We start from the raw sequence: 22,729 nt of genomic DNA, 5'->3' as shown, positions 1-22,729 counted from the left end.
ATTATTGGGGATAATTTGTTATTATTCACTGTTAATATTTGGATAAAGAAACCCGGAGTGGTAAATATCCAAAATAATTTTCTAGGAATAATAAATCTACACACATCCTTGAAAGAAGGCTTGATTATAATCGAGGACATTTCAAATTTTTTTACTCCACGGTTTGCGAGCCGTGAGAGTACAAAACATTAAGACAAAAATAGGTTTTTAAAGCACCCTAGATTTCGTTCATCAGAGCAGACTTATCCTAGGAAACGGATGGGATTAGAGAACATCAACACCATGACAGTTATAAGGAAAATCAAACACCAAGCAGCTTACCTTAGGTAGGGCGTACTAGGGGTGCTAAAACCTTCCTTTTACGCAACCAGACCCTTGCCTTAGAATCTCTGAAAGACCAGTTAGGTTTCCTAGTGACCTTAATACTAGGTGGCGACTCCCTTTTTCACAACAGAAAGACCCCAACAATCAATCCCCGCTACGAAGGACGAGTCGCCGCGACGTCGAGCTCTCGGGAGGGTGCGACAATCCTAAACTGCTAAATCTCTTCTATTCAAACAAAGGAAAAAAAAAATTCGCTTTAATCACCCAAATAGCTCTAAATTCTAATTTAAACCTAAACCAAAATTCATCACCCAACAAAATTGATTAAAAATAACAATAAGCTTAACTGTATGAATTAATTAGAAAGGAGAAAAAAAAATAAAACTCACTGGTTTTGAGAGGCTGAGGAAATCAGGAAACGTCGGTCTGATGGAAACACCGAGTCACCGACAGTGTTGATCCAGTGGAGACTAAGGAAGAAACGTATAAACAATAAGCTTAACTGTATTAAAAATAACAATAACCTTAACCAAATTAATTAATTAATTAATTAGAAATGAGAAAAAAAATTTAAAACTCACTGGTTTTGAGAGGTTGAGGAAACGTCGGTATGATGGAAACACAGACTATTTTGGTCCAGTTGAGACCGAGGAAATGTCGATGGTCGATCTGTGTTTATGTTTTCTTAGTCTAAGGAGAGTGGAGAGGGAGAGGCGAAGAGGCGAGAGGAGACGGGTTGCGGGTGCTCTGGTATGGTGACGGCCTTAGCGGAGGCCGGAGAGGGCGGGGGGCGAGGGGGACGGCGGGTGGCTCTGAGTAGTGAGAGGAGAGATTGTGTTGAAAATTGAAATTGAAAGGTTTAGGGTTAGCGGAGAGTAAACTGGCGAGAAGAGAGGGGCGCGGCGCAACTTTTTCTATTTATACTAGCCTAGCCTAGGGACCATTTTTTGAACCGGTCCGGTTAAACCGGTTTTTGCACTTCAAAACCGAAAACCGAACAGAACCGGGGTTTTTTCTACATAATCTAATCGGTTTAATTGGTTTTATTTTTCGGTTTGGTTTTTTCGAATAATTTATTGTCGGTTTTATCGGTTTACTCGGTTTCTCGATTTTTTTGAACACCCCTATAGATTGATGCAGTGGATAATTGGGAATCTTGACTTCACAGGTCTACGAAGAAGAAAAACAAGTGCTAGTGGATGATGAGATTAACAGTGTGGTTGTGTTTTTTTTAAATAATTTTTCGTGTTAAAATATATATTAATGATATTTTTTTATTTTTTAAAAATTATTTTTGATATTAGTACATTAAAATGGTTTGAAAACACTAAAAATATATTAATTTGAAGTTAATAAAAAAATAAAAAAAATTTTAATTTTTTTAAAAATACTTTTAAAATATAAAAACAAACAGAATTAAAAACTTTTAGAAAATCAAATGTTCGAACAAATGACTTCCCAGGTCTACGAAGAAAAAAACAAAGTAGCTTACACAACAAGTTGGAGGAACACCCCGTTCCACAAGCTTGAAGAAAAACATTAACAGACTAACGAAAATAATTGTGGGGCCAAGATCAAATCAATTGCTCAAACAGTAATCACAATTTATTTTAATTTTGTTAAATTTTTACGTTAAAGAGTTTATGCTGAAAAATAATTTTTAATATTAAAAGTAAGCGGGGTTTGTTTTTTATTTGACTTTAAATATATCAATTAATCATATTTTAGATAATGTTTTCATCAAATAATTCAATATTACAGGATTAAGTTTAGTTAATCAAGTAATTTAACATATAGATAAATTTAACATAAAACTTTTTATTTTTTATTTTTGCAAGCCATTGATATTGTCTTTTATTTTCAATTTTATTGGCCCACACGGTATCTTTGTCGGTCATCTCTGCCCTTAACTTTCTTCATTCAAACACATCAATAATATTTTAATGAATGCATATTTTTCTTCTTTCGTAGTTATATAAATATATTTATAAAAAAGAAAATGAATTTGTTTTGAATGGACTAATATCATTCAGATTAAGAATATTCAAACAATAATTAATATGGAAGTAAATCAGCCTAACAGATAGTTCATTGGGAATCTTGACTTCACAAGTCTACGAAGAAAAAGAAGTGCAAGTGGATGATGAAGCTACCGGGAAATCACTTCATTCCATGAAAAAAGTAGTTTACGCAACAAGTTGGAGGAATTAACTGTCACAGACAGTGATTGTGGAGCCCTAGACTTGATGCATCTATTGGATCCTCATAAATAAGAAAAAAAGACAACCACTCACATTGACTTGGTGCATCTAGTGGAACCTAATATGTCAAAAAATAAAATAATGAATTTTCTTAATCACAAATTCACATATGGCTTTTTTTAGTATTGTTGTTTTTTTCCAAGTTTAATCACAAATCCACAGATCAGTGGGTATATTTAGTATTGTAGTTTAATCACAAATCCACGGAGTAATTTTTTTTTTCATTTTTACTATGTGTCAAAGTCAATTGACTGTATGAAGAGAGCCAAAGTGGACAGTATTCACAGTCCCAAATACACATAACACTGCTTAGTTCTCGCTACTGTGCTCATTAACATTCACTATTTATTGAAAAGTTGATTTAAATTGAACAGAATTTATATGTCAAACGTAGTATAAATAGGACCTCTATGGTTGCCCGAATGCACATATGACATAACAAACAACAATATTCTACGTAGTACTTCATAGAATTATCTATCTAAGATGATGATGAAAAAAATGGGGGCTTGGATGTTGCTAGCATTATTGACTTTGGTTGGCGACTGGTGTGGTCGTTGTTATGGGTGTTTGGAGGAAGAGAGAATTGGTCTCTTAGAGATCAAACCTTTGATCGACCCAAACAGCATTTACATGAGAGATTGGGTGGAGTACAGTAGTAATTGTTGTGAGTGGTATGGCATCAAGTGTGATAACACTACAGGGCGAGTGATCCGACTCTCTCTTTGGGATGCAAGGGATCAGAGTTTGGGGGATTGGGTTCTCAACGCATCTTTGTTTCTGCCTTTTAAGGAATTGCAAAGTCTTGATTTGGGTTATAATGGATTAGTTGGTTGCTCTGAGAATCAAGGTCGGTTCAATGCTTCTGTTCTTGTAATCATAAAATAAATTCATATCATTGTGTGAATCTTATACTGAGATTACGCTGATGAAGTGGCTAGCTGGTGTTTAATGTCAATTATCTTGCTTTGATGTGTTTCTCTTCCAGGCTTCGAAGTCCTATCATCAAAACTGAGGAAACTGGAGGTACTTGACCTAAGTGAGAACCGATTTAATGATGATAAAAGCATTTTATCATGCTTCAATGGGCTTTCCGCTCTCAAGTCTTTGGATCTGTCAGACAATCAGCTGACAGGATCAGGTAGCTTCTATGGTGACCGTTTAATTATTTAGCTTTGAAACATTTTCTTTTCTCCTTGTCATATGATTTAGCATCTATGCGTTTATTTCCTTCCAGTATGCTTAATTTTGAGAAACATCATGCAGGTCTCAAAGTCTTGTCATCAAGGTTGAAAAAGCTGGAGAACCTTGACCTAAGTTGGAATCAATGCAACGATAGCATTTTTTCATCTATAACTGGGTTTTCATCTCTCAAGTCTTTGGTTCTGTCAGCCAATCAGCTGACAGGATCAGGTAGCTTCTATGGTGACCGTTTAATTATTTAGCTTTGAAACATTTTCTTTTCTCCTTGTCATATGATTTAGCATCTATGCGTTTATTTCCTTCCAGTATGCTTAATTTTGAGAAACATCATGCAGGTCTCAAAGTCTTGTCATCAAGGTTGCAAAAGCTGGAGAACCTTCACCTAAGTAGGAATCAGTGCAACGATAGCATTTTTTCATCTATAACTGGGTTTTCATCTCTCAAGTCTTTGGACCTGTCATACAATGAGGTGACAGGATCAGGTAGCTTCGATGGTGACCGTTTAATTATTTAGCTTTGAAACATTTTCTTTTCTCCTTGTCATATGATTTAGCTTCTATGCGTTTATTTCCTTCCAATATGCATAATTTTGAGAAACATCATGCAGGTCTCAAAGTCTTGTCATCAAAGTTGAAAAAGCTGGAGAACCTTGACCTGAGTGACAATCAATGCAACGATAGCATTTTTTCATCTCTAAGTGGGTTTTCATCCCTCAAGTATTTAAATCTATCACAGAATCAGCTGACAGGATCATCTACTGGTATCAATAGTAAGTTGCATTCTCTTAAGAAAATTGAGGACTTTATATCTACCAAGTAATTAATGATAGCATTAATTTCATCTCTAAAGATTTATAAATTGTTTTTCTGATAAGACCGGAAGAGATCAAAATTAGGATCGATGATTAAAAATTACTTTTTGACAATTAGGATGATTAAAGGTATTGTTACAGCTGTTATTATGGTCACTGTTAGTGCAGATTAATTAGGGTAGGTGGCAGATGCATGGACACGTGTTAGAAGTTGTTAAGAGTCAGTTAGAGTTAGTTAACAATAGAATAAACCGTGTAATTCATGTGGGGAAGTATATATATAATGGTAGGAGGATTACGCACGCAAGAAATAACAGAATCATTCCTCTCTGCTTCATTCTGTTAGTTAACAATACACAAAATGGATACTTCCACTCTATCCTTCTTGACCAAAAAACGCAATCTTAATTAAGGCATAAAATCAGTACCTAGCTTGATGTTGAAGATATCTTTTGAGGGGTTGATATAGACTTGTTTTCGGGGGCATGATGTCGTAAAATCACAGATATTTGGATTTCCTAACCAGGGCGTTTTTGTATTTTTTTTTTATATGATAACGTTGATACAGTAGCTTCTGACCATTTTCTTTCAGGTTTTCAAGTGCTAGCTTCAGCGTTGAGGAATTTGGAGGAACTTCGTCTGAGTTACAATAAATTGAACGACAACATTTTATCATTTCTCAGTGGATTTTCAACTCTCAAATCTCTAGATTTATCAGACAACATGTTCACAGGATCAACTGGTCTCAATGGTAAAGTTGTAAATTATTCCTACCTTAAGATAACATTTCCTAGTAAGGTTTAATAATTATATGTGTATTAACCCTTAAGTAATTGTTTGGATGAAGCCTTAAAAAGGCTTTATATAATTAATTCTTTAACGAGTGAAATAATTTGAAACTTACGTACATATACACGCTAGCTATTAACTTTTGTTCAATTTCTTAATTTATTTTTAAAATAAATGAAGGTGAATATTTAATTAATAAAATTTTAATATCATATTAAAAATTATTTTAATTTAAAAACTTAAGCTATGTCTTGTATATTAACTCTAACATTATAAATGATATAATTATTGTAAATAATTATTATTGATTAATTGTTCTCTCTATCACAGGTTTAAGGAATTTGGAGGAACTTTATCTGGGTTCCAATAAATTTAACAACAACATTTTATCATCTCTCAGTGGATTTTCAACTCTCAAATATCTAGATCTGTCGAACAATAGCTTCACAGGATCAACTGGTCTCAATGGTAAAGTTGTAAATCATTCCTACCTTGAGATAACATTCCCTAGTAAAGTTTAATAATTACATGTGTATTAACCCTTAAGTAATTGTTTGGATGAAGCCTTAAAAAGGCTTTATATAATTAATTCTTTAACGAGTGAAATAATTTGAAACTTACGTACATATACATGCTATTAACTTTTGTTCAATTTCTTAATTTATTTTTAAAATAAATGAAGGTGAATATTTAATTAATAAAATTTTAATATCACATCAAAAATTATTTTAATTTAAAAAATTAAGCTATGTCTTGTATATTAACTCTAACATTATAAATTATTTAAATATTGTAAATCATTATTATTGATTGTTCTCTCTATCACAGGTTTAAGGAATTTAGAAACCTTGTATCTGGGAAACACTGACTTCAAGGAAAGCATTTTGATAGAGTCATTGGGAGCGTTGCCATCCCTCAAGACCTTAGATGCAAGTTATAGTAATTTTACACACTTTGGGAAAGGTCAGTGACAGTTTTGGTGCCTAATACAATACGATATTTTATAATATATTGATGGATTTATTTGACCTGCTCCACAGGGTTGTGTAATTCGTCTAGCCTTGAAGAAGTGTTCCTCGATGATTCTTCACTCCCAGCAAGCTTTCTTAGGAACATTGGACCCTTGTCTACTCTTAAAGTCCTATCCTTGGCCGGAGTTGACTTCAATAGCACCCTACCTGCTCAAGGTAATTAAAAAATCTGATCTTTATACAATTCCATGGAAGAACAACAAATCTATTGAAGAACCAGTTGTTCATTAAAATTTGACATGAACATAGATATTTGTGTTATATCTATGTTTTATTAAACTAAAAGTTTACTCCTAATGTTACGTATAGAGTTTCTCAATCTCTAAAATTTCTCAATCTTAAATTATAGAAAAAACTTTCAATTAAAAATTTTATGAATATCAATAATCTAGACAATTAATCTCTAAAAAAACTAACGAACAAAGTTGTTTAAATAAAATCTAAAACCGACATAGCTATTGAAACAAAAATCAACTAAAACTTTAAAACCTCACTAAGCAATTACATAATTAATATATTCCTATTCCCTTAACATGAACATATGAATATATTCTGCAGGTTGGTGTGAACTGAAGAATCTTGAAGAGCTATATCTCTTAGGAAACAATCTAAAGGGTGTACTCCCTCCTTGTTTGGGAAATCTATCATTTCTACAAATCTTGGAATTATCTCACAATCAATTGGAGGGAAATATTGCCTTTAGTCACCTTTCCCATCTTACGCAGCTTGAATACCTCTCAGTTTCAAATAACTACTTTCAAGTTCCAATAACATCTGGTTCATTTATGAACCTCTCCAACCTCAAGTTCATTGCATGTGATAACAATGAGCTAATAGCTGCACCCAGTTTTCAGCCTTCAGCTCCCAAGTTCCAGCTTCTTTTCTTTAGTGCTTCAAACTGTACTCCAAAACCACTCGAGGCTGGATTTACAAACTTCCTGCATAGCCAATACGATTTGATGTTTGTTGATCTATCCCACAACAAATTCGTTGGAGAACCTTTCCCATCTTGGCTGTTTGAGAATAATAGAAAGTTAAATCGACTATATTTGAGAGACACCTCAATTACAGGTCCTTTGCAGCTGCCACAACATCCAACACCCTACCTTCAGACAGTAGATATTTCTGGCAACACCATACATGGTCAAATTGCAAGGAACATATGTTCGATTTTTCCACGTTTGAAGAACTTCTTGATGGCTAACAACAGCCTCACAGGTTGCATTCCTCGTTGTTTTGGGAATATGAGCTCTCTCGAATACTTGGATCTTTCCAACAATCACATGTCTTGTGAACTGCTTGAGCATAATTTGCCAACAGTAGGCTCCTCGTTGTGGTTTTTGAAGCTGTCCAACAACAACTTCAGTGGGCGATTACCACCATCTGTGTTCAACATGACTTACCTACTTTACCTCCTTCTAGATGGAAACAAATTTGTAGGAGAAGTACCAGGTACTTTTTCTCTTGAATCATCACTTTTGTGGTTGGATATCAGTAACAATCTTTTGTCAGGAATGCTTCCAAGGGGAATAGGGAACTCTTCAAAAAGCCAACTTGATGGAATTGATTTGTCCAGAAATCATTTTGAAGGTACCATTCCAATAGAATATTTCAATTCTTCTGGGCTTGAATTTTTAGATCTTTCTGAAAACAATCTGTCTGGGTCATTACCGTTGGGCTTCCATGCATTAGATTTACGCTATGTCCACCTATACGGAAATAGATTGAGCGGTCCACTGCCATATGATTTTTACAATCTCTCTTCGTTGGTGACATTAGATCTCGGCGATAACAACTTAACTGGGCCCATTCCAAATTGGATTGATAGCCTTTCGGAATTGAGCATTTTTGTTCTCAAATCTAATAAATTCAATGGGAAACTTCCTCATCAGTTATGCTTGTTAAGGAAATTAAGCATATTGGATCTTTCAGAAAATAATTTTTCTGGTCTGTTTCCCTCATGTTTGAGCAATTTAAATCTTACGGCATCAGATGAAAAAACTTCGGTTGAACCTGATCGGGCGTCACGAGATTATTGGAGCGAGGGAGAAATATTATCATCCATAGGGGGAAGAGGATTTTCTCCTCATGACACAAAGTTGTGGCCAGAGATCAGTGTAAAAATAGCTGTGGAGCTTACAGCAAAGAAAAATTTCTACACTTACGAAGGCGGTATCCTTCGTTACATGTCTGCTTTGGATCTTTCTTGTAACAGATTCACTGGAGAAATCCCGACAGAATGGGGAAACTTAAGTGGAATATATTCTCTAAATCTGTCACAAAATAATCTCACTGGATTGATCCCTTCATCGTTCTCCAATCTGAAGCACATAGAGAGCTTGGATCTTTCTCACAACAACTTGAATGGGAGAATTCCTGCACAACTCGTTGAACTGACCTTTCTAGCTGTTTTCAACGTGTCGTACAATAATTTGTCAGGAAGAACACCGGAGATGAAAAATCAATTTGGTACCTTTGATGAAAGCAGTTATAAAGGGAATCCTCTTCTTTGTGGACCTCCATTGCAAAACAGTTGCGACAAAACAGAATCACCATCAGCGAGAGTGCCTAATGATTGCAATGGAGATGGTGGCTTCATAGACATGTACAGTTTCTATGCCAGCTTTGGTGTGTGTTACATAATTGCGGTGTTGACAATTGCAGCAGTACTGTGCATAAATCCGCATTGGCGACGCAGGTGGTTTTACTTCATTGAAGAATGCATCGACACTTGCTTCTGCTTTTTGGCTATAAACTTTCGCAAGTTGTCCAGATTCAGAAGGTGATTGGGTCTTATCATGAGCGTGTGGGCTGCTTTCTGAATTTGTTGCAATCCTCCGTGGGGAAGCAGTCGCATTCCAAATCAGTGGTTGCTCACAACATGTTTAGCAATTTGCCTGTGAGAAGTGTTCTGTCGAAGTGTCTGGTTCTTGTTGCTTAGCCTTTCTGTTTTGACATGACTTGTGTTTGTCCTTGTGCACAAATCCATATTTGTTTGTTTCGTTGTTATATGTCTTAATTATGTTGCGTTTTGGTCTTAGATGAGCAACCAACCAATATTTCTTGGCTTCTTGTGATTTCTATATCCCTAATAATATTGGAATTTATTCACAATTGTAATAGTTTACAGTATCGTATTTTCTCAATTAAAAAAATAATTGATAGAACCGAATGAATGTGGTAAAGCAAAAATTTTGTTTGCTGAAAGAACATAAGTCTAAACTTAAAACAAGGCAATATTTTATTTATTTATTGAATAATCAGTATTTATCTATTTTGGCAATTTTCTCGGCCCTAGCTATTTAAGCCTTACTTGTGGGCTATTTTGAACATCAAGAGTTTATTTCAGATTTTTCTCTCGTGTTGGGTCTCTTTCAAGCCCATTTTGCACTTAATTTTGAATATTTTTAATTAAATCGGTTTTAAACTTTTATATCAACAATTGGAGTATTGTTTTAAGATTAGATTATTTAATTGTAATTTTTCTGAAAAATACGAGAGTTTTTTTTTTTTATTCCTCTATAATTTCAAGGCTATAAGAGAACCCTAATTCATTCACGCCTCATGAAATTCAATTTGGCCAGTAGTGGTATAAGGAAATGAAAAGGTTGTTAGAAAAGTTAAGATTTTTGAATGTTTCATTTTACAATGTTCACTACTTCTTAACTTCATATTGTTCAATCTCCTATTACCTGTTTGCTTCCTGTTCCAATCTTATGCCTGGCTCCTCTAAGCTGCAATTAAGGGGAAATGTAAATTAAGGGGAAATATAAAGATATTAAAGACTCTAGTCCTATCACATGTCAAAAGATTAGAGAATGAAATGGTTAGAATGTTGTTAGTAGCTGTTAGTCTTGTTTGCACTACGCCATTATACAGTTTTGCCGACGGATTCATTCCGTCGGTATAAGGAACAAAAACCATCAGTAAAATTATTACCGACGGTATCTCCGACGGATTTATTCCGTCGGCGTCATGAGCGTCGGTAATTATAATTCCGTCGCCATTTCTGTCGGTAATAAAAAAAACATAACCGAAGGAAATGCCGACGGAATTACAGACGGATAAGCGCGCCAAAGTTACCGACGGAGTATCCGTCGGTAAAATTCAATGGTAATTCCGACGCAATATCCGTCGGTAAAATTCAACTTAATTACCGACGGAATTTCCATCGGTAAAAGCCACGAAATTTCCATCAGTGATTGGGGCACGACCATAAATTTTGTAAACGATCCTACAATACCGACGGAAAAATTCTCTCTGTAAATCCGTCGGTATAAATTTAAAATATTAAAAAAAAATTCTTAATTAACAGTTAAAAACTTATAACCAAATAAATTTTCATTAGACATTAAAAATGTAAAATTAATGTTAAATAATATTCATCGAAATATTTATTACAAATTTAATGTTTTAAAAAAACAAAATTAAACTAATTAAAATAGCGGCGGAGCTGGAGGAGGAGGAGGAGGAGGAGGCTGGTTGTTGCCGGGACCGTACAGCCAAAAAGAAGGAGCACATGGATCATCACCCATCTTTGATCTAATCTCCATGATCATTTGATGGAGCTGAGCATAATCCGTCGAGAGGCGTTCATATTGTTGTTTCAAGGCTAAAAACTCCTATGACTGGGTGCTCGATACTGATGGAGAGCTCCCAACAGTTGAGACACTACGGGCCGACCGTAATTTTTCAGCCGTCGTGTTGGAGAGCCCATAGACCCGATTTTTATCGGGCCCACCAGACGATCCAACCTCCATCCACAAATCCGGATCGAAATCTGGTTGGGTCAAAGGATCGTCCCCATATCTCTCTCTCAACCGGCTATTATAGGTCTCCTAATTTTTTTTTTTAAAAATTCATCATATTCAATTTAAGAAAATAATAACTTACAAAATAATTTGATTGATCGAACATACCACAAAATGCTGAGCACGGTTGTCCACGTACTGCTGCACCCCCTTTTGGCGGTCTTGACTCCACACGTGCGTCTCTAGAAATAGCTCCATTGGACTCGGCTCACGTCCAAGAGACGTAGCCTGTAAGGAAAAAAAAGATTGCAAGTGAAATATATTTATAAGCAACAACAAATTAATTAACGATATATTTCATTTAAAATAATCTTACCATCCGCTTCGCATGTGCGCTGAACGGGACGGAGCCGCCGGTGTGCGTGGTCACCGAACCATGAATTTCCCGGTTCCGGTTGACGGCTCCGGATTGTGAGCACCGTGAGAACCGCTCAGACGTCACGTGCTCAATATATGCTGCCCATATATCTCCCGAGATGAATGGCGATTTAAATTCCCGCCAAACTACCACCTCATTCTAGCCTTCAAGACCGTTGTCCCTCGCATATCTTTTCGCCTTTTTTTGAGTGTCATACCAAAAATCACGCAACCTACATCCATAGTAACTAATTAGAATTTAGAACATAAAATTATAAATAAAAAATAAATATTATTTTCGATGTTACCTAGTTGCCGCGTGATTCTCCCATACTCTCTTGACAACATTGTTGTCCGTGCTATCCCACTCAAATTTATTCTGTATATATAAATAATTCATTGAAAATAAAAATAGTACAAGATATAAAATTACAAAAATTATTTATTAAAAATAAACTGGAAATTAAAAATTAACACCTACCTGAAATCGCCGAAACCAGGCATCGATATTAGGTCCCCACTCAGGATGTCTGGAGACCTGACTCCATTGAAACAATGGAATCTTCATCGACGATTTCATCGCCATTGTAATTGTCCTGGCAGCCTTAATGTTTGTGAACCTGAAATTAAATAATAAAAAATTAATTATTTGTTCATAAATTATGTTATAAGTATTAAAAAAAAAACTAAAACCTAAACAAACTTACATTGAGAGGTCATCCTTCCATTGTGCCTGGTACTTGCGGGTGAATTAACCCCGCTGTGAAGGCACGCCGCTTCTGCGCTGAGAAACCGCGGTAGAAGAGGAAGCATCACACGGTGGCGCAGATGCATCGTCGTGATCAACACCTAAGGAGATGTCCTCCTCGCTGCTAGAAGAACTATGTGCAACCGTCTGCTGACGACGTGATGTACATTTCATTCGACGCATCTACACAAATGTATATGAATTATTAGATAAATTTACTTTAATTATTTTAAAAACAATTCAGCAGCACCTCCTTTATACTAGAGACTACCCACAGTTTTCAAACCTGCAATATTTACAATAACCACAATCCATATAATCTCCATCAACATCATATATACAACCTAATATCATTAGGAATTCAATCATTAATAAAAATTCGGAAGCACCTCCCCTATATTGGAGACTACCCACAGTTTTCAAACCTGCAATCTTTACAATAACCACAATCCATAAAATCTCCATCAACATTGTTGCTACCCAATTTTTGACACATGTTTTAATAAATTTTCAAAAAAAATCCAAAAATAGTGAAAAGCATTGAAAACCCAAAAAAATACGTTTTTAATACATTTGCATCGTTTTTAGCATTTTTAGCATCGTCTCAAAAGAATTTAAATTTTCAAAGACATTTGGAACGCGTTCAACTTTTAACGCGTTATATTTTTAAATCATTGATTTTCTTCATTGAGTCGACGTTGATATTGCTCGTTTTCAAAAAAATACAAAAAAATTAAGAAAAATCAAATTTACAAAAAAGAAAGAAAGTTGAGGGACCAATTTTGAGATCCATGCAACATTTTACCTATAAATACTGGTCCACAACTCAAACAAAAGGGAGGGGGGGCAATTTTGACAACATCAGAAAAATACAAAAAACCCTAAACCAAAAATAAACCCTAACACCATCACTTTCTTCTCCATTTTTTTTGGCAGCAGCCGCCGCCCCCCCCCCCGCCATATCAGACCCCCACATTTCCCCCCGCAGTTCCAGCTCCATCGTCCTCGTCTCCCTCTTGACAGCCGGCCATCTCCCCCTCACCCAGCAGCCGCTCACAGCCCCTTGGCCAAAAGAAACCAGAATCGACAGCGCGCCCCCGGTGGCTTTCATTTTCCTTCTCCTTTTTCCCCCGCCGCTCACCATCTTCCTCTGCCTCTCTCCCTCTCGGCCGCGCCCTCTGTTCCAGCCAACCACCATTCTTCCCTCTCTCAGCCAGCCGCCGCTCACAGCCTCACATCACACAAAACACAACAGCCACAACCACATCACATCCCATCTCCTTCTTCACCCGAGAGCCCCTCTCTCTCAAGCTCTCCGATTTCCCTCCATCAAGCCACACAGCAGCAGCAGCAGGAGTCCCGTTCACAACCTCCAGACCAGCCCGAACACAGCGGCACTCACAGACTTGGATCTGTCCGCCGTCTTCCTCCAGTTCCTCCTGCACAGCGCCGTCCACAGGTTCACCGGCCACCGACAGCTACAAACCGGACAAAACCCAAAGGCTAGCAGCCCTATGGTCACACCGCCGGCCGCTTGAAACAGAGAAACAAGGGGAAACGAAAAGAAAATCGAGATGCGAAGAGAAGCAGATCTGCAAAACAAAAGAATTAAAACCGACTGCTTTTTTGTGCGTTTTTTCTTGTTGTTGCAGGTGACGGTGACCCTCACCGCCGGCGGAGGAAGACAGGGAAGAAGAAGACGTTCCCGATCCACTGGTTTTCGGTCTTCATCGGCGGCGGCGCGTGAACCCACGCGCCGCCAGTGGCGGAGGCGCGTGGAGCAACGCGCCACTACTGTTCAGACGACACCAAGGCTGTGCAACACTGTTCCCGAGGATTTCTTTGTGTTTTTTGTTGTAACTTTCAGATTATGTGTATATTTAGATATTATTGTATTTGATTTATTTTGAATTTTTGTTATTTGTTTTACATGTAAAAATTGTGTATGTAAAAAAGAAAAAAGAAAAGGAAAGGAAAAGAGAAAGAAAATATAGTGAAAGTGTATAGGTGTGTTTGTATTTGTTTTATGGATGTTTTATTTTTATTTAAGATAAAATTGTAAAGATTAAAGAAGAATTTAATATTTTGATTGGATCACGGTCAAGAATTATTAACTTATACGTAAGTTGTATTTCTAATATCCGATGAAAAGACAATTATTAAAATTTTTTTAACGCATCAAAGTCACGAAGCAGCTTACCTCAGGTAGGGTGCGTTAGGAGTGCTAATACCTTCCCTAACCACAACCAGTCCCTTACCCGCGAATCTCTGATAAGACCAGTACATCCGGTTTCCTAGTAGCCCGCAATTAATTACTAGGTGGCGACTCCAACCAACAAATCAAAGCAAGCAAACAACAAATGAAAAATCGCCAGCCGATGCCGCGCGGATTTTTCTGACGTGCGACAGAATGGCGACTCCACTGGGGAAGGTACTGTTTCTGACAATATTGGACTAAGCTTTGTGTATTTGATGTGTTTAAGTTTTTGCATTTTTGTCTTGTTTTATTTTTGTTTTATCCATGTATTTTTAGAATTGTTTCATGCATCACCTGTATTTATTTTTTAAAGCACACACAAGCTTCTAAGTTATGTGGTGAATTAGCGATCTGCCCTATGACTATTGGTCAGGGTTCAGATGCGTGAAAAACCGAACTCATATCTGAGTGCCTGCTTGGTAATGGTGGGTAGACGTACCTTAACTATTCCTTGCAACGCCCCCATACTGTCTTTACGAAGAACGTCACTGGGCAGATATGAGACCCTTTTGAGACCAGGTAGAGAACCTACCCATGTTCACATAGTGAATAGAACCTGTCCTTAGGTTGTATGTGCTATTTTTATTTGCATCAGGGCAAACCCTTCTTGAAGCATCTTGAACTCAAGACTTGTGGGTGACCCAATGGCCGTCACTCAGAAAATTTTCATTGTAGAGTTTGGGCAAGAATCAAGATTTTTGTTTCATCATACGAGAGTTACGACCATATTGTCACCCCTCGAAGGGCGAGTTCTTCATATAGTTTACATGTTCATACATTTATCATGCATGTACCGGGTTAAAAGATAGGTTCCCCCACACAAGCTGTGCTCCACGTGATTAAAAAACAAGATAATGGAAATGAAGAAAGATGTCAGAGAGAAGCTCATTATCAAAGGAAAGTTGAGAGCATTAAAGATGAAGTAGCTAGGCTCAGATCTGCCTGAACAAGTGTAGAGCATCAAATGGGAAGGGAATGTCTGCACAGTCTTCTGTGAGAACACTGCTCGTCCACGTCCCATTGAAGCTACACCTCTCATTTTCAGTCATGAACAATAACAATGGCTTCAGTCATCAACTAATGACAACTTTTGTTCTTGGTCAGCTGCCCTGTTAATTGTTCATCGCCTCCACATCTTTCAATAGCACCAAATAACTGCTAGCCTTCTGTGCATGGTGTGTTAGCCTTCTTTGACGTTACCCAAACTGTTAGCTCAATTCCAGTTCAGCGGCACAAGATGTAAAAAAAAAAAAAAAAACCAAGAAAAAAAAAACCCCGAAAAAAAAAAAAAAAAAAAAAAACTGAAAAAAACCATGATTAGACACTGAACTTCTACATTGCAGAGCTCTCTCTGTAGAGATTCGTTTGTGGCTCTGCAAGTGGGGAATGCAAGAGGGAATGTAGTATTTTCATATGCTATAAAAAAAATTTGCCCCATCAATTTCAGAACCGAAACACTGGAGTAGGCAGAAGTGTCACACTTGGTCTGAAAACATGAGCCGTCATTAAACTTCAACGCAGCAGAGCTCTCTCTACAAAAATCTGTTTGTGGCTCTGCAAGTGGGGAATGCAAGAGGGGATGCAGTACTTTCATATGCTACAAAACTTTGGCTCATCAGTTTCAGCACTGAAACACTGGAGTAGGCCGAAGAGTCAGACCTAGTCTGAAAACATGAGCAGTCGTCGAACTTTGACGTGGCAGAGCTCTCTCTACAAAAACCTGTTTATGGCTCTGCAAGTGGGGAATTCAAGAGGGGATGTAGTAGTTCTATACAATGTGAAAATTTACCCCACCAGCTTCAGCATCGAAACACTGTAGTAGGCAGAAAAGCCAGACTTGAGCTAGAAAACAGGAGCAAATATAGAACTTCACCGTGGCAGAGCTCTCTCTGCAGAAACCTGTTTGTAGATCTGCAAGTGGAGAATCCAAGAAGGGATGCAGTAGTTTCTGATCATCTATAATTTTCTCTCATCGGTGTTAGCTTGAAAATGCAAAAGAAGGGAAAAGAGACAAACCTCGGCTGAAAAATAGAAAGAAGATTGAAACTTCAACAGAGCAGAGCTCCCTCTACAGGTGTCTGTTTGCTGCACCATCAGTGAGGAATCAAAGAGGAGACAAAGGAGTTTTAGATTCATCAAGTTCTCTTCCAGTTTTGACAATGTGTGATTCCACACGTCGGCAGTGGCAATGCTGCAAGTCTCCGGGTGCTGCCAAGATTACCTAGCTACTGGAAGGTTTCCAACAATCCACAAACGACCACAACAACATTGGAAGAATGACATGATGTTGTGAAGATCATCGAAAGAATTAAGCTAGCTAGGAAGATGAGAAGGATTGAAGGTTCTGTCAAGAATTCCAGAACAATGATGAGAGATGAATCAGGAGATGACTCTGAAGATGAGAAACCATAGTTACTTGGTTTAGTCAAGTCTCACTGTAGCACCAGCTACTCAAGTGTCTTTGCCAAGATTGACATCTTTCTGCCACCCAAGTTGGACTACTAGCATCTGTCAGATTCCAGACTTTTTGCCTGACTCTGTTAAATCCCATGCAACCACTGTTTTCTAGGTGGTATAATCTAGACAAGAGATGTGATGTCATGGTGGGGTCCTCGGCCATTTCAGTTGAACAAATGCAAGAGTTTCAAGAATCGAGCTCAGTTTGTGAAAGATGATGTCATTGATCATTTTGTCACCAGAACATCCTCAGAATGACGAGTGATCGGAATTGCTAGGCAAAACACAGATATTGCCAGAAAAGATGATTCAAGAATGGCAATGAATTGTCAATCATATTGTTGTGCAATGTCGCATTTTTTGTTTTGTGATCACATCTCATCCTTGAACGAAGCATGTCTTTCCTTTGTCTTCCTGTTGTTTTGAAATCAAGAGATGTTTCTTTCAAAGGTTATTTTTTTACAAAATATTTTGATCAAGCTCCAACATGCGATTAAGATTAATCAATCTTGAAGATTAAAAGTATTTTGATTAAATGACTCGATGCTTAAAAATGACATGAGGTGACCAAACAATTTTGAACTCATACCTCCTGAAACTGAACCCCACAATGTAGCTAAATTTTTAGCAGTATGCATAATGACATGTAGTGGATTCAGTAGTTATGGACTCGTGAATCATGACTCTTACAAGTCCAAATCATTACACTGGATGAGGTCAAAATTTATCGGTTCTAACCGACCTTGCTTGAAACGAGAAAAGGCCATCTTTGTTATCCTTTCACATTTCTTGAAATATTATCCCTTGCAGTCCCATTTTGAGCCTGGTAAAATATTTTCTTTCAAAAAGAAAACCTGACTAGGATCACACCCCACGCTGGGGGCAATGAGAGATATGTTATTAGGAAGGATGAAGACACTGATAGAATCAATGATAAAAGAAAGGCTTAGAATAAAAGCCCAATGATTGAGAAAGGGAGAACAAGAAAAGCCATAGATTGAGGGCCTCCAAGAAATCTTCGAGGAAGGCTATGTAAAAAAAGAAAAAAAAGAAAAAAAGAAAGAGTTGGAATGGAAGGAGGATGCCTATCAATTCTAAGAGGGGCAAAAGAGGTTTCAATGGAAGAAAGACACAACAAATGCCAAAAGTCAACACCAAAAAAAAAAAAATCAAGTTTCATGTCTTTTGGTGTGTCAAGGATAAAGCCTTTAGTGTCTTCAAAATTTTTAGATTCATTATTCATCAGAGAAAGTTGGATTTGCATTATGACTTATGCTAAGAGAATTCTGATCTTTGAGATTAACAAGGTCATATGTCACTTTCTCTACAATGACCACAAGAGAAAGAGAGTTGATGAATAGTTGATATTGATCCTAGGTCTTTGAAACCCTTAAACACCTTTTGAGCATGAATTTTCCTTTCTTTCATAAGCCATGAACCATAGCCTGCATCACGTGCTGTAAAAAGCCCTTTTTAATCAAGTAAGCAATTTGAACCGATAAATGGCGATCTCAAAACTTGAAGAGTTTTCCATAAGAGTCATAGCTTCATGGATTAAGCTACTGGTTATTATGCATGCTGATAAAATTGGTGCTAAAAAAGAAAACAATCTTTCTTGATGAATCCTCAAGTTTTGACTTGAGCCTTTTGTTTTCCTTGAAATTCACAGAAGGTCACCTCATTGCAGACCGTGAAAAGATATACCCAAGATCAAAGATTAAAACTGACATAAAGAACCATGAAAAAAGTCATTTTAAACTTACAATGGGTCATTTCTGTTTTCAAAATACAAGACAATCAAAGGACTATATTGAATAGTGTGTGTTGGGTCTTTGACCAAAAAGCTTGATTTTCAAAAGATCTTTTCCAAAACTGATATCTCTTTGATTTCATTTCAACAATTAGACTTGAATTGACATGATCTTTGAAATATGAGAGTTGATTCTAGAACAAGAAAGATTGTTAAACAACAAGAACATCGACCGAATTTGCAAAATCCTTGACATGAAATGACATCAACTCTTCTCAATACTCCTTGAAAAATTGAGACACCTGGAGGCAATACAGTGGATCATGGGTAGGAAAACAAACAGTATTCAGATCAACTGGGGGCAATGAAAGATGATCAAATGATGAATCAATGCACTGAAGACAATGGTGTTCAAAGAAAGATAATCAATGAACGAGCACATTCAGATCATATTGGGGGCAATGTTGTTCAAAGATAGTCCATGATCTAGTAAACCCCGTCAACAATCGGGAAAGCAAAGATACACTTGAAGGAAATCTTTATATAGTCATCTTTTGAAACATGGCTATCGACCGATGTGGGCATACAGTTGCATTCGAACGAATATGAAAAGATGCACACCACCAAGATTGATTGCGGAACAATGTTGTACTTGAAGGATAATGTCATATTATCATCTCCAACATGGCTATGACTTTTGAACGATGTTATCGCATAGTTGTGAATATTGGAAGGATGCACTCACCAAGACTGACTGTGGGACCATCTTGTTTTGAAGCTCGAAGGCGCACTTCATCGCATGAATATGGGTGATAACATGAACATCATTGATGATGTCAAGACATTTCTTTCCACTATCTGATTTGACAAGCTGAGAGAAATCCTTGAGAAAGAACATTGAGCATACAACGATGAGTCTTTCACTGCAAGCTATGAGATGCATGTCTGGACGACTGGATAATTTCCATGAAGACTGGTGATAACATTACTTGAAGAGTATTGTTTCAGCTTGAGGCAAGTTTATGACTGATGGACAATCATGATGGGTGTTGGCATGATGCACACAACCAATCAGAGGATAATTCTTAGAAGAATCCAGGAGAGAAAATCCTTCACGATGAATCAAGCAACACCACACTTGGGGGTAGAGTCAAGCTTGATAAACAGCAAGAGCAGTAACCGTCGAAGACAGCCCAGGATGTGCACTGCACTTACACCTGAGGGGATGGCTGGCACATGAATGAGCCAATACATCGAAAGAACCAATAAAGCTTTGGAATGCAAACAAAGGCACCCTATGACGATGGATCATCAAAGGGGGGGGGCCTATATTTCACATCAGGTAAGGATGCATGCATGTCATCTAACCTCAAAGCATTGCACATACTTATGATTTGTTACAGAAAGATCCTCAATGAAGTCCAGCAAGATTGTGGACAAAGAAAGAATCATTGAGTTGATAATAACAGAGAATCATGGTTGTGACCTTGAAACGGGAAGAAGATGAGATAAACCTTACTGTTAGGAAAATCTCAAAGAAATGAAAAGATCAACCTTGCAATCAGGAAGCATCGAGTTTTCAAACCCTGCGATCAAGAATTATCAAGAAGCACCAAGTTTTCCGGCCCTACTTCTATCATCCCTTCAGGACTTCGCCAGGTAAGTCCCATTTTTCACACTTGTCACATCACATCTTTCATTTGGGTAGGTCACCCATAACAATGAGACCATTTCACATTTTTTCTATCCTCCACATGGGTAGGTCACCCATAATAATGAGACCGCTTCATATTTTTCTCATCTTCCATCTGGGTAGGTCACCCATTACAATGAGACCGCTTCATATTTTTTCTATCCTCCACCTGGGTAGGTCACCCATAACAATGAGACCACTTCACATTTTTTCTATCTTCCACCTGGGTAGGTCACCCATTATAACGCGACCACTTCACATTTTTTCTATCTTCCACCTGGGTAGGTCACCTATTATAATGAGACCGCACTTCACATTCTTTCCATTTGGGTAGGTCACCCATCATAATGAGACCGTTTTCCACATTATTTTTCTTGGGTAGGTCACCCATACAATGAGACCATCATTTTTCTTGGGTTCGTCACCCATACAATGAGACCATCATTTTTCTTGGGTTCGTCACCCATTACAATGAGACCATTTGTTCCACATTCTTTGTTTTGGTTTAATGAGGTCGCCAGATGGGATCTCATGTAGCTTTGGTTAAAGGGAATCGCCAGATGGGATTTCAGGTTGACCGAGCTACACACATTTTTTTAGTTTTGGTTTAATGAGGTCGCCAGATGGGATCTCATGTAGCTTTGGTTAAAGGGAATCGCCAGATGGGATTTCAGGTTGACCGAGCTACACACATTTTTTTAGTTTTGGTTTAATGAGGTCGCCAGATGGGATCTCATGTTGGTTCTGGTTAAAGGGGATCGCCGGACGGGATCTCAGGTTAGCCCAACCACACACACGATATTGGTTCTGGTTAAAGGGGATCGCCGGACGGGATCTCAGGTTAGCCCAACCATACAGGATATTGGTTCTGGTTAAAGGGGATCGCCGGACGGGATCTCAGGTTAGCCCAACCACACACAAGATATTGGTTCTGGTTAAAGGGGATCACCGGACGGGATCTCAGGTTAGCCCAACCACACAGGATATTGGTTCTGGTTAAAGGGGATCGTCGGACGCGATCTCAGGTTAGCCCAACCACGCAGATTTTGGTTTTGGTTCAAGGAGATCGCCTGATGGGATCTCACAGAAAAAAAAGAGGGAAAGAAAAATGAAAAAGAGAGAAAGAAAGAAGAAGAGAGAAAGAAGGAAAAGAAAAAGAAAGAAAAAAGAAAGAAACATTTAGAGTTTTTCTTTACAAAAGCTTACTATGCAAAACATTGAGGAGTTTTGCTTCGTAAGCATTGTAAAGAGGGGGCATCTGTTGCTACCCAATTTTTGACACATGTTTTAATAAATTTTCAAAAAAAATCCAAAAATAGTGAAAAGCATTGAAAACCCAAAAAAATACGTTTTTAATACATTTGCATCGTTTTTAGCATTTTTAGCATCGTCTCAAAAGAATTTAAATTTTCAAAGACATTTGGAACGCGTTCAACTTTTAACGCGTTGTATTTTTAAATCATTGATTTTCTTCATTGAGTCGACGTTGATATTGCTCGTTTTCAAAAAAATACAAAAAAATTAAGAAAAATCAAATTTACAAAAAAGAAAGAAAGTTGAGGGACCAATTTTGAGATCCATGCAACATTTTACCTATAAATACTGGTCCACAACTCAAATAAAAGGGAGGGGGGGCAATTTTGACAACATCAGAAAAATACAAAAAACCCTAAACCAAAAATAAACCCTAACACCATCACTTTCTTCTCCATTTTTTTTGGCAGCAGCCGCCGCCCCCCCCCCCCCCCCGGCCATATCAGACCCCCACATTTCCCCCCGCAGTTCCAGCTCCATCGTCCTCGTCTCCCTCTTGACAGCCGGCCATCTCCCCCTCACCCAGCAGCCGCTCACAGCCCCTTGGCCAAAAGAAACCAGAATCGACAGCGCGCCCCCGGTGGCTTTCATTTTCCTTCTCCTTTTTCCCCCGCCGCTCACCATCTTCCTCTGCCTCTCTCCCTCTCGGCCGCGCCCTCTGTTCCAGCCAACCACCATTCTTCCCTCTCTCAGCCAGCCGCCGCTCACAGCCTCACATCATACAAAACACAACAGCCACAACCACATCACATCCCATCTCCTTCTTCACCCGAGAGCCCCTCTCTCTCAAGCTCTCCGATTTCCCTCCATCAAGCCACACAGCAGCAGCAGCAGGAGTCCCGTTCACAACCTCTAGACCAGCCCGAACACAGCGGCACTCACAGACTTGGATCTGTCCGCCGTCTTCCTCTAGTTCCTCCTGC

General features: G+C 38.0%; 1 protein-coding gene across 5 annotated transcripts in view; it reads left to right on the top strand.

Moving 5' to 3' along the window:
* The first annotated feature begins 2,921 nt into the window (after window positions 1-2,921).
* The window catches only part of LOC18098518 (receptor-like protein 13), a 78,160-nt gene continuing 58,352 nt past the window's right edge, over window positions 2,922-22,729 (top strand). The window contains exons 1-9 of one of the 5 annotated variants that reach the window (XM_052453111.1): window positions 2,922-3,435; window positions 3,574-3,726; window positions 4,124-4,270; window positions 4,396-4,557; window positions 5,192-5,350; window positions 5,719-5,856; window positions 6,217-6,351; window positions 6,429-6,575; window positions 6,978-9,533. In XM_052453111.1, coding sequence (XP_052309071.1) covers window positions 3,072-3,435; window positions 3,574-3,726; window positions 4,124-4,270; window positions 4,396-4,557; window positions 5,192-5,350; window positions 5,719-5,856; window positions 6,217-6,351; window positions 6,429-6,575; window positions 6,978-9,205 — 3,633 coding nt within the window. In that variant the 5' untranslated portion in view covers window positions 2,922-3,071 and the 3' untranslated portion in view covers window positions 9,206-9,533. Of the gene's footprint in view, window positions 3,436-3,573; window positions 3,727-3,851; window positions 3,999-4,123; window positions 4,271-4,395; window positions 4,558-5,191; window positions 5,351-5,718; window positions 5,857-6,216; window positions 6,352-6,428; window positions 6,576-6,977; window positions 9,534-22,729 lie in introns of those variants that run through there. The other 4 variants (XM_052453110.1, XM_052453114.1, XM_052453113.1 and 1 more) reach the window with 4 other exon arrangements.

The sequence above is a fragment of the Populus trichocarpa genome, chromosome 5 (assembly GCF_000002775.5).
Source record: "Populus trichocarpa isolate Nisqually-1 chromosome 5, P.trichocarpa_v4.1, whole genome shotgun sequence".
Lineage (NCBI taxonomy): Eukaryota > Viridiplantae > Streptophyta > Magnoliopsida > Malpighiales > Salicaceae > Populus > Populus trichocarpa.
The sequence above is the reverse complement of the archived record's forward strand: the minus strand, read 5'-3'. Positions and strand labels throughout refer to the sequence as shown.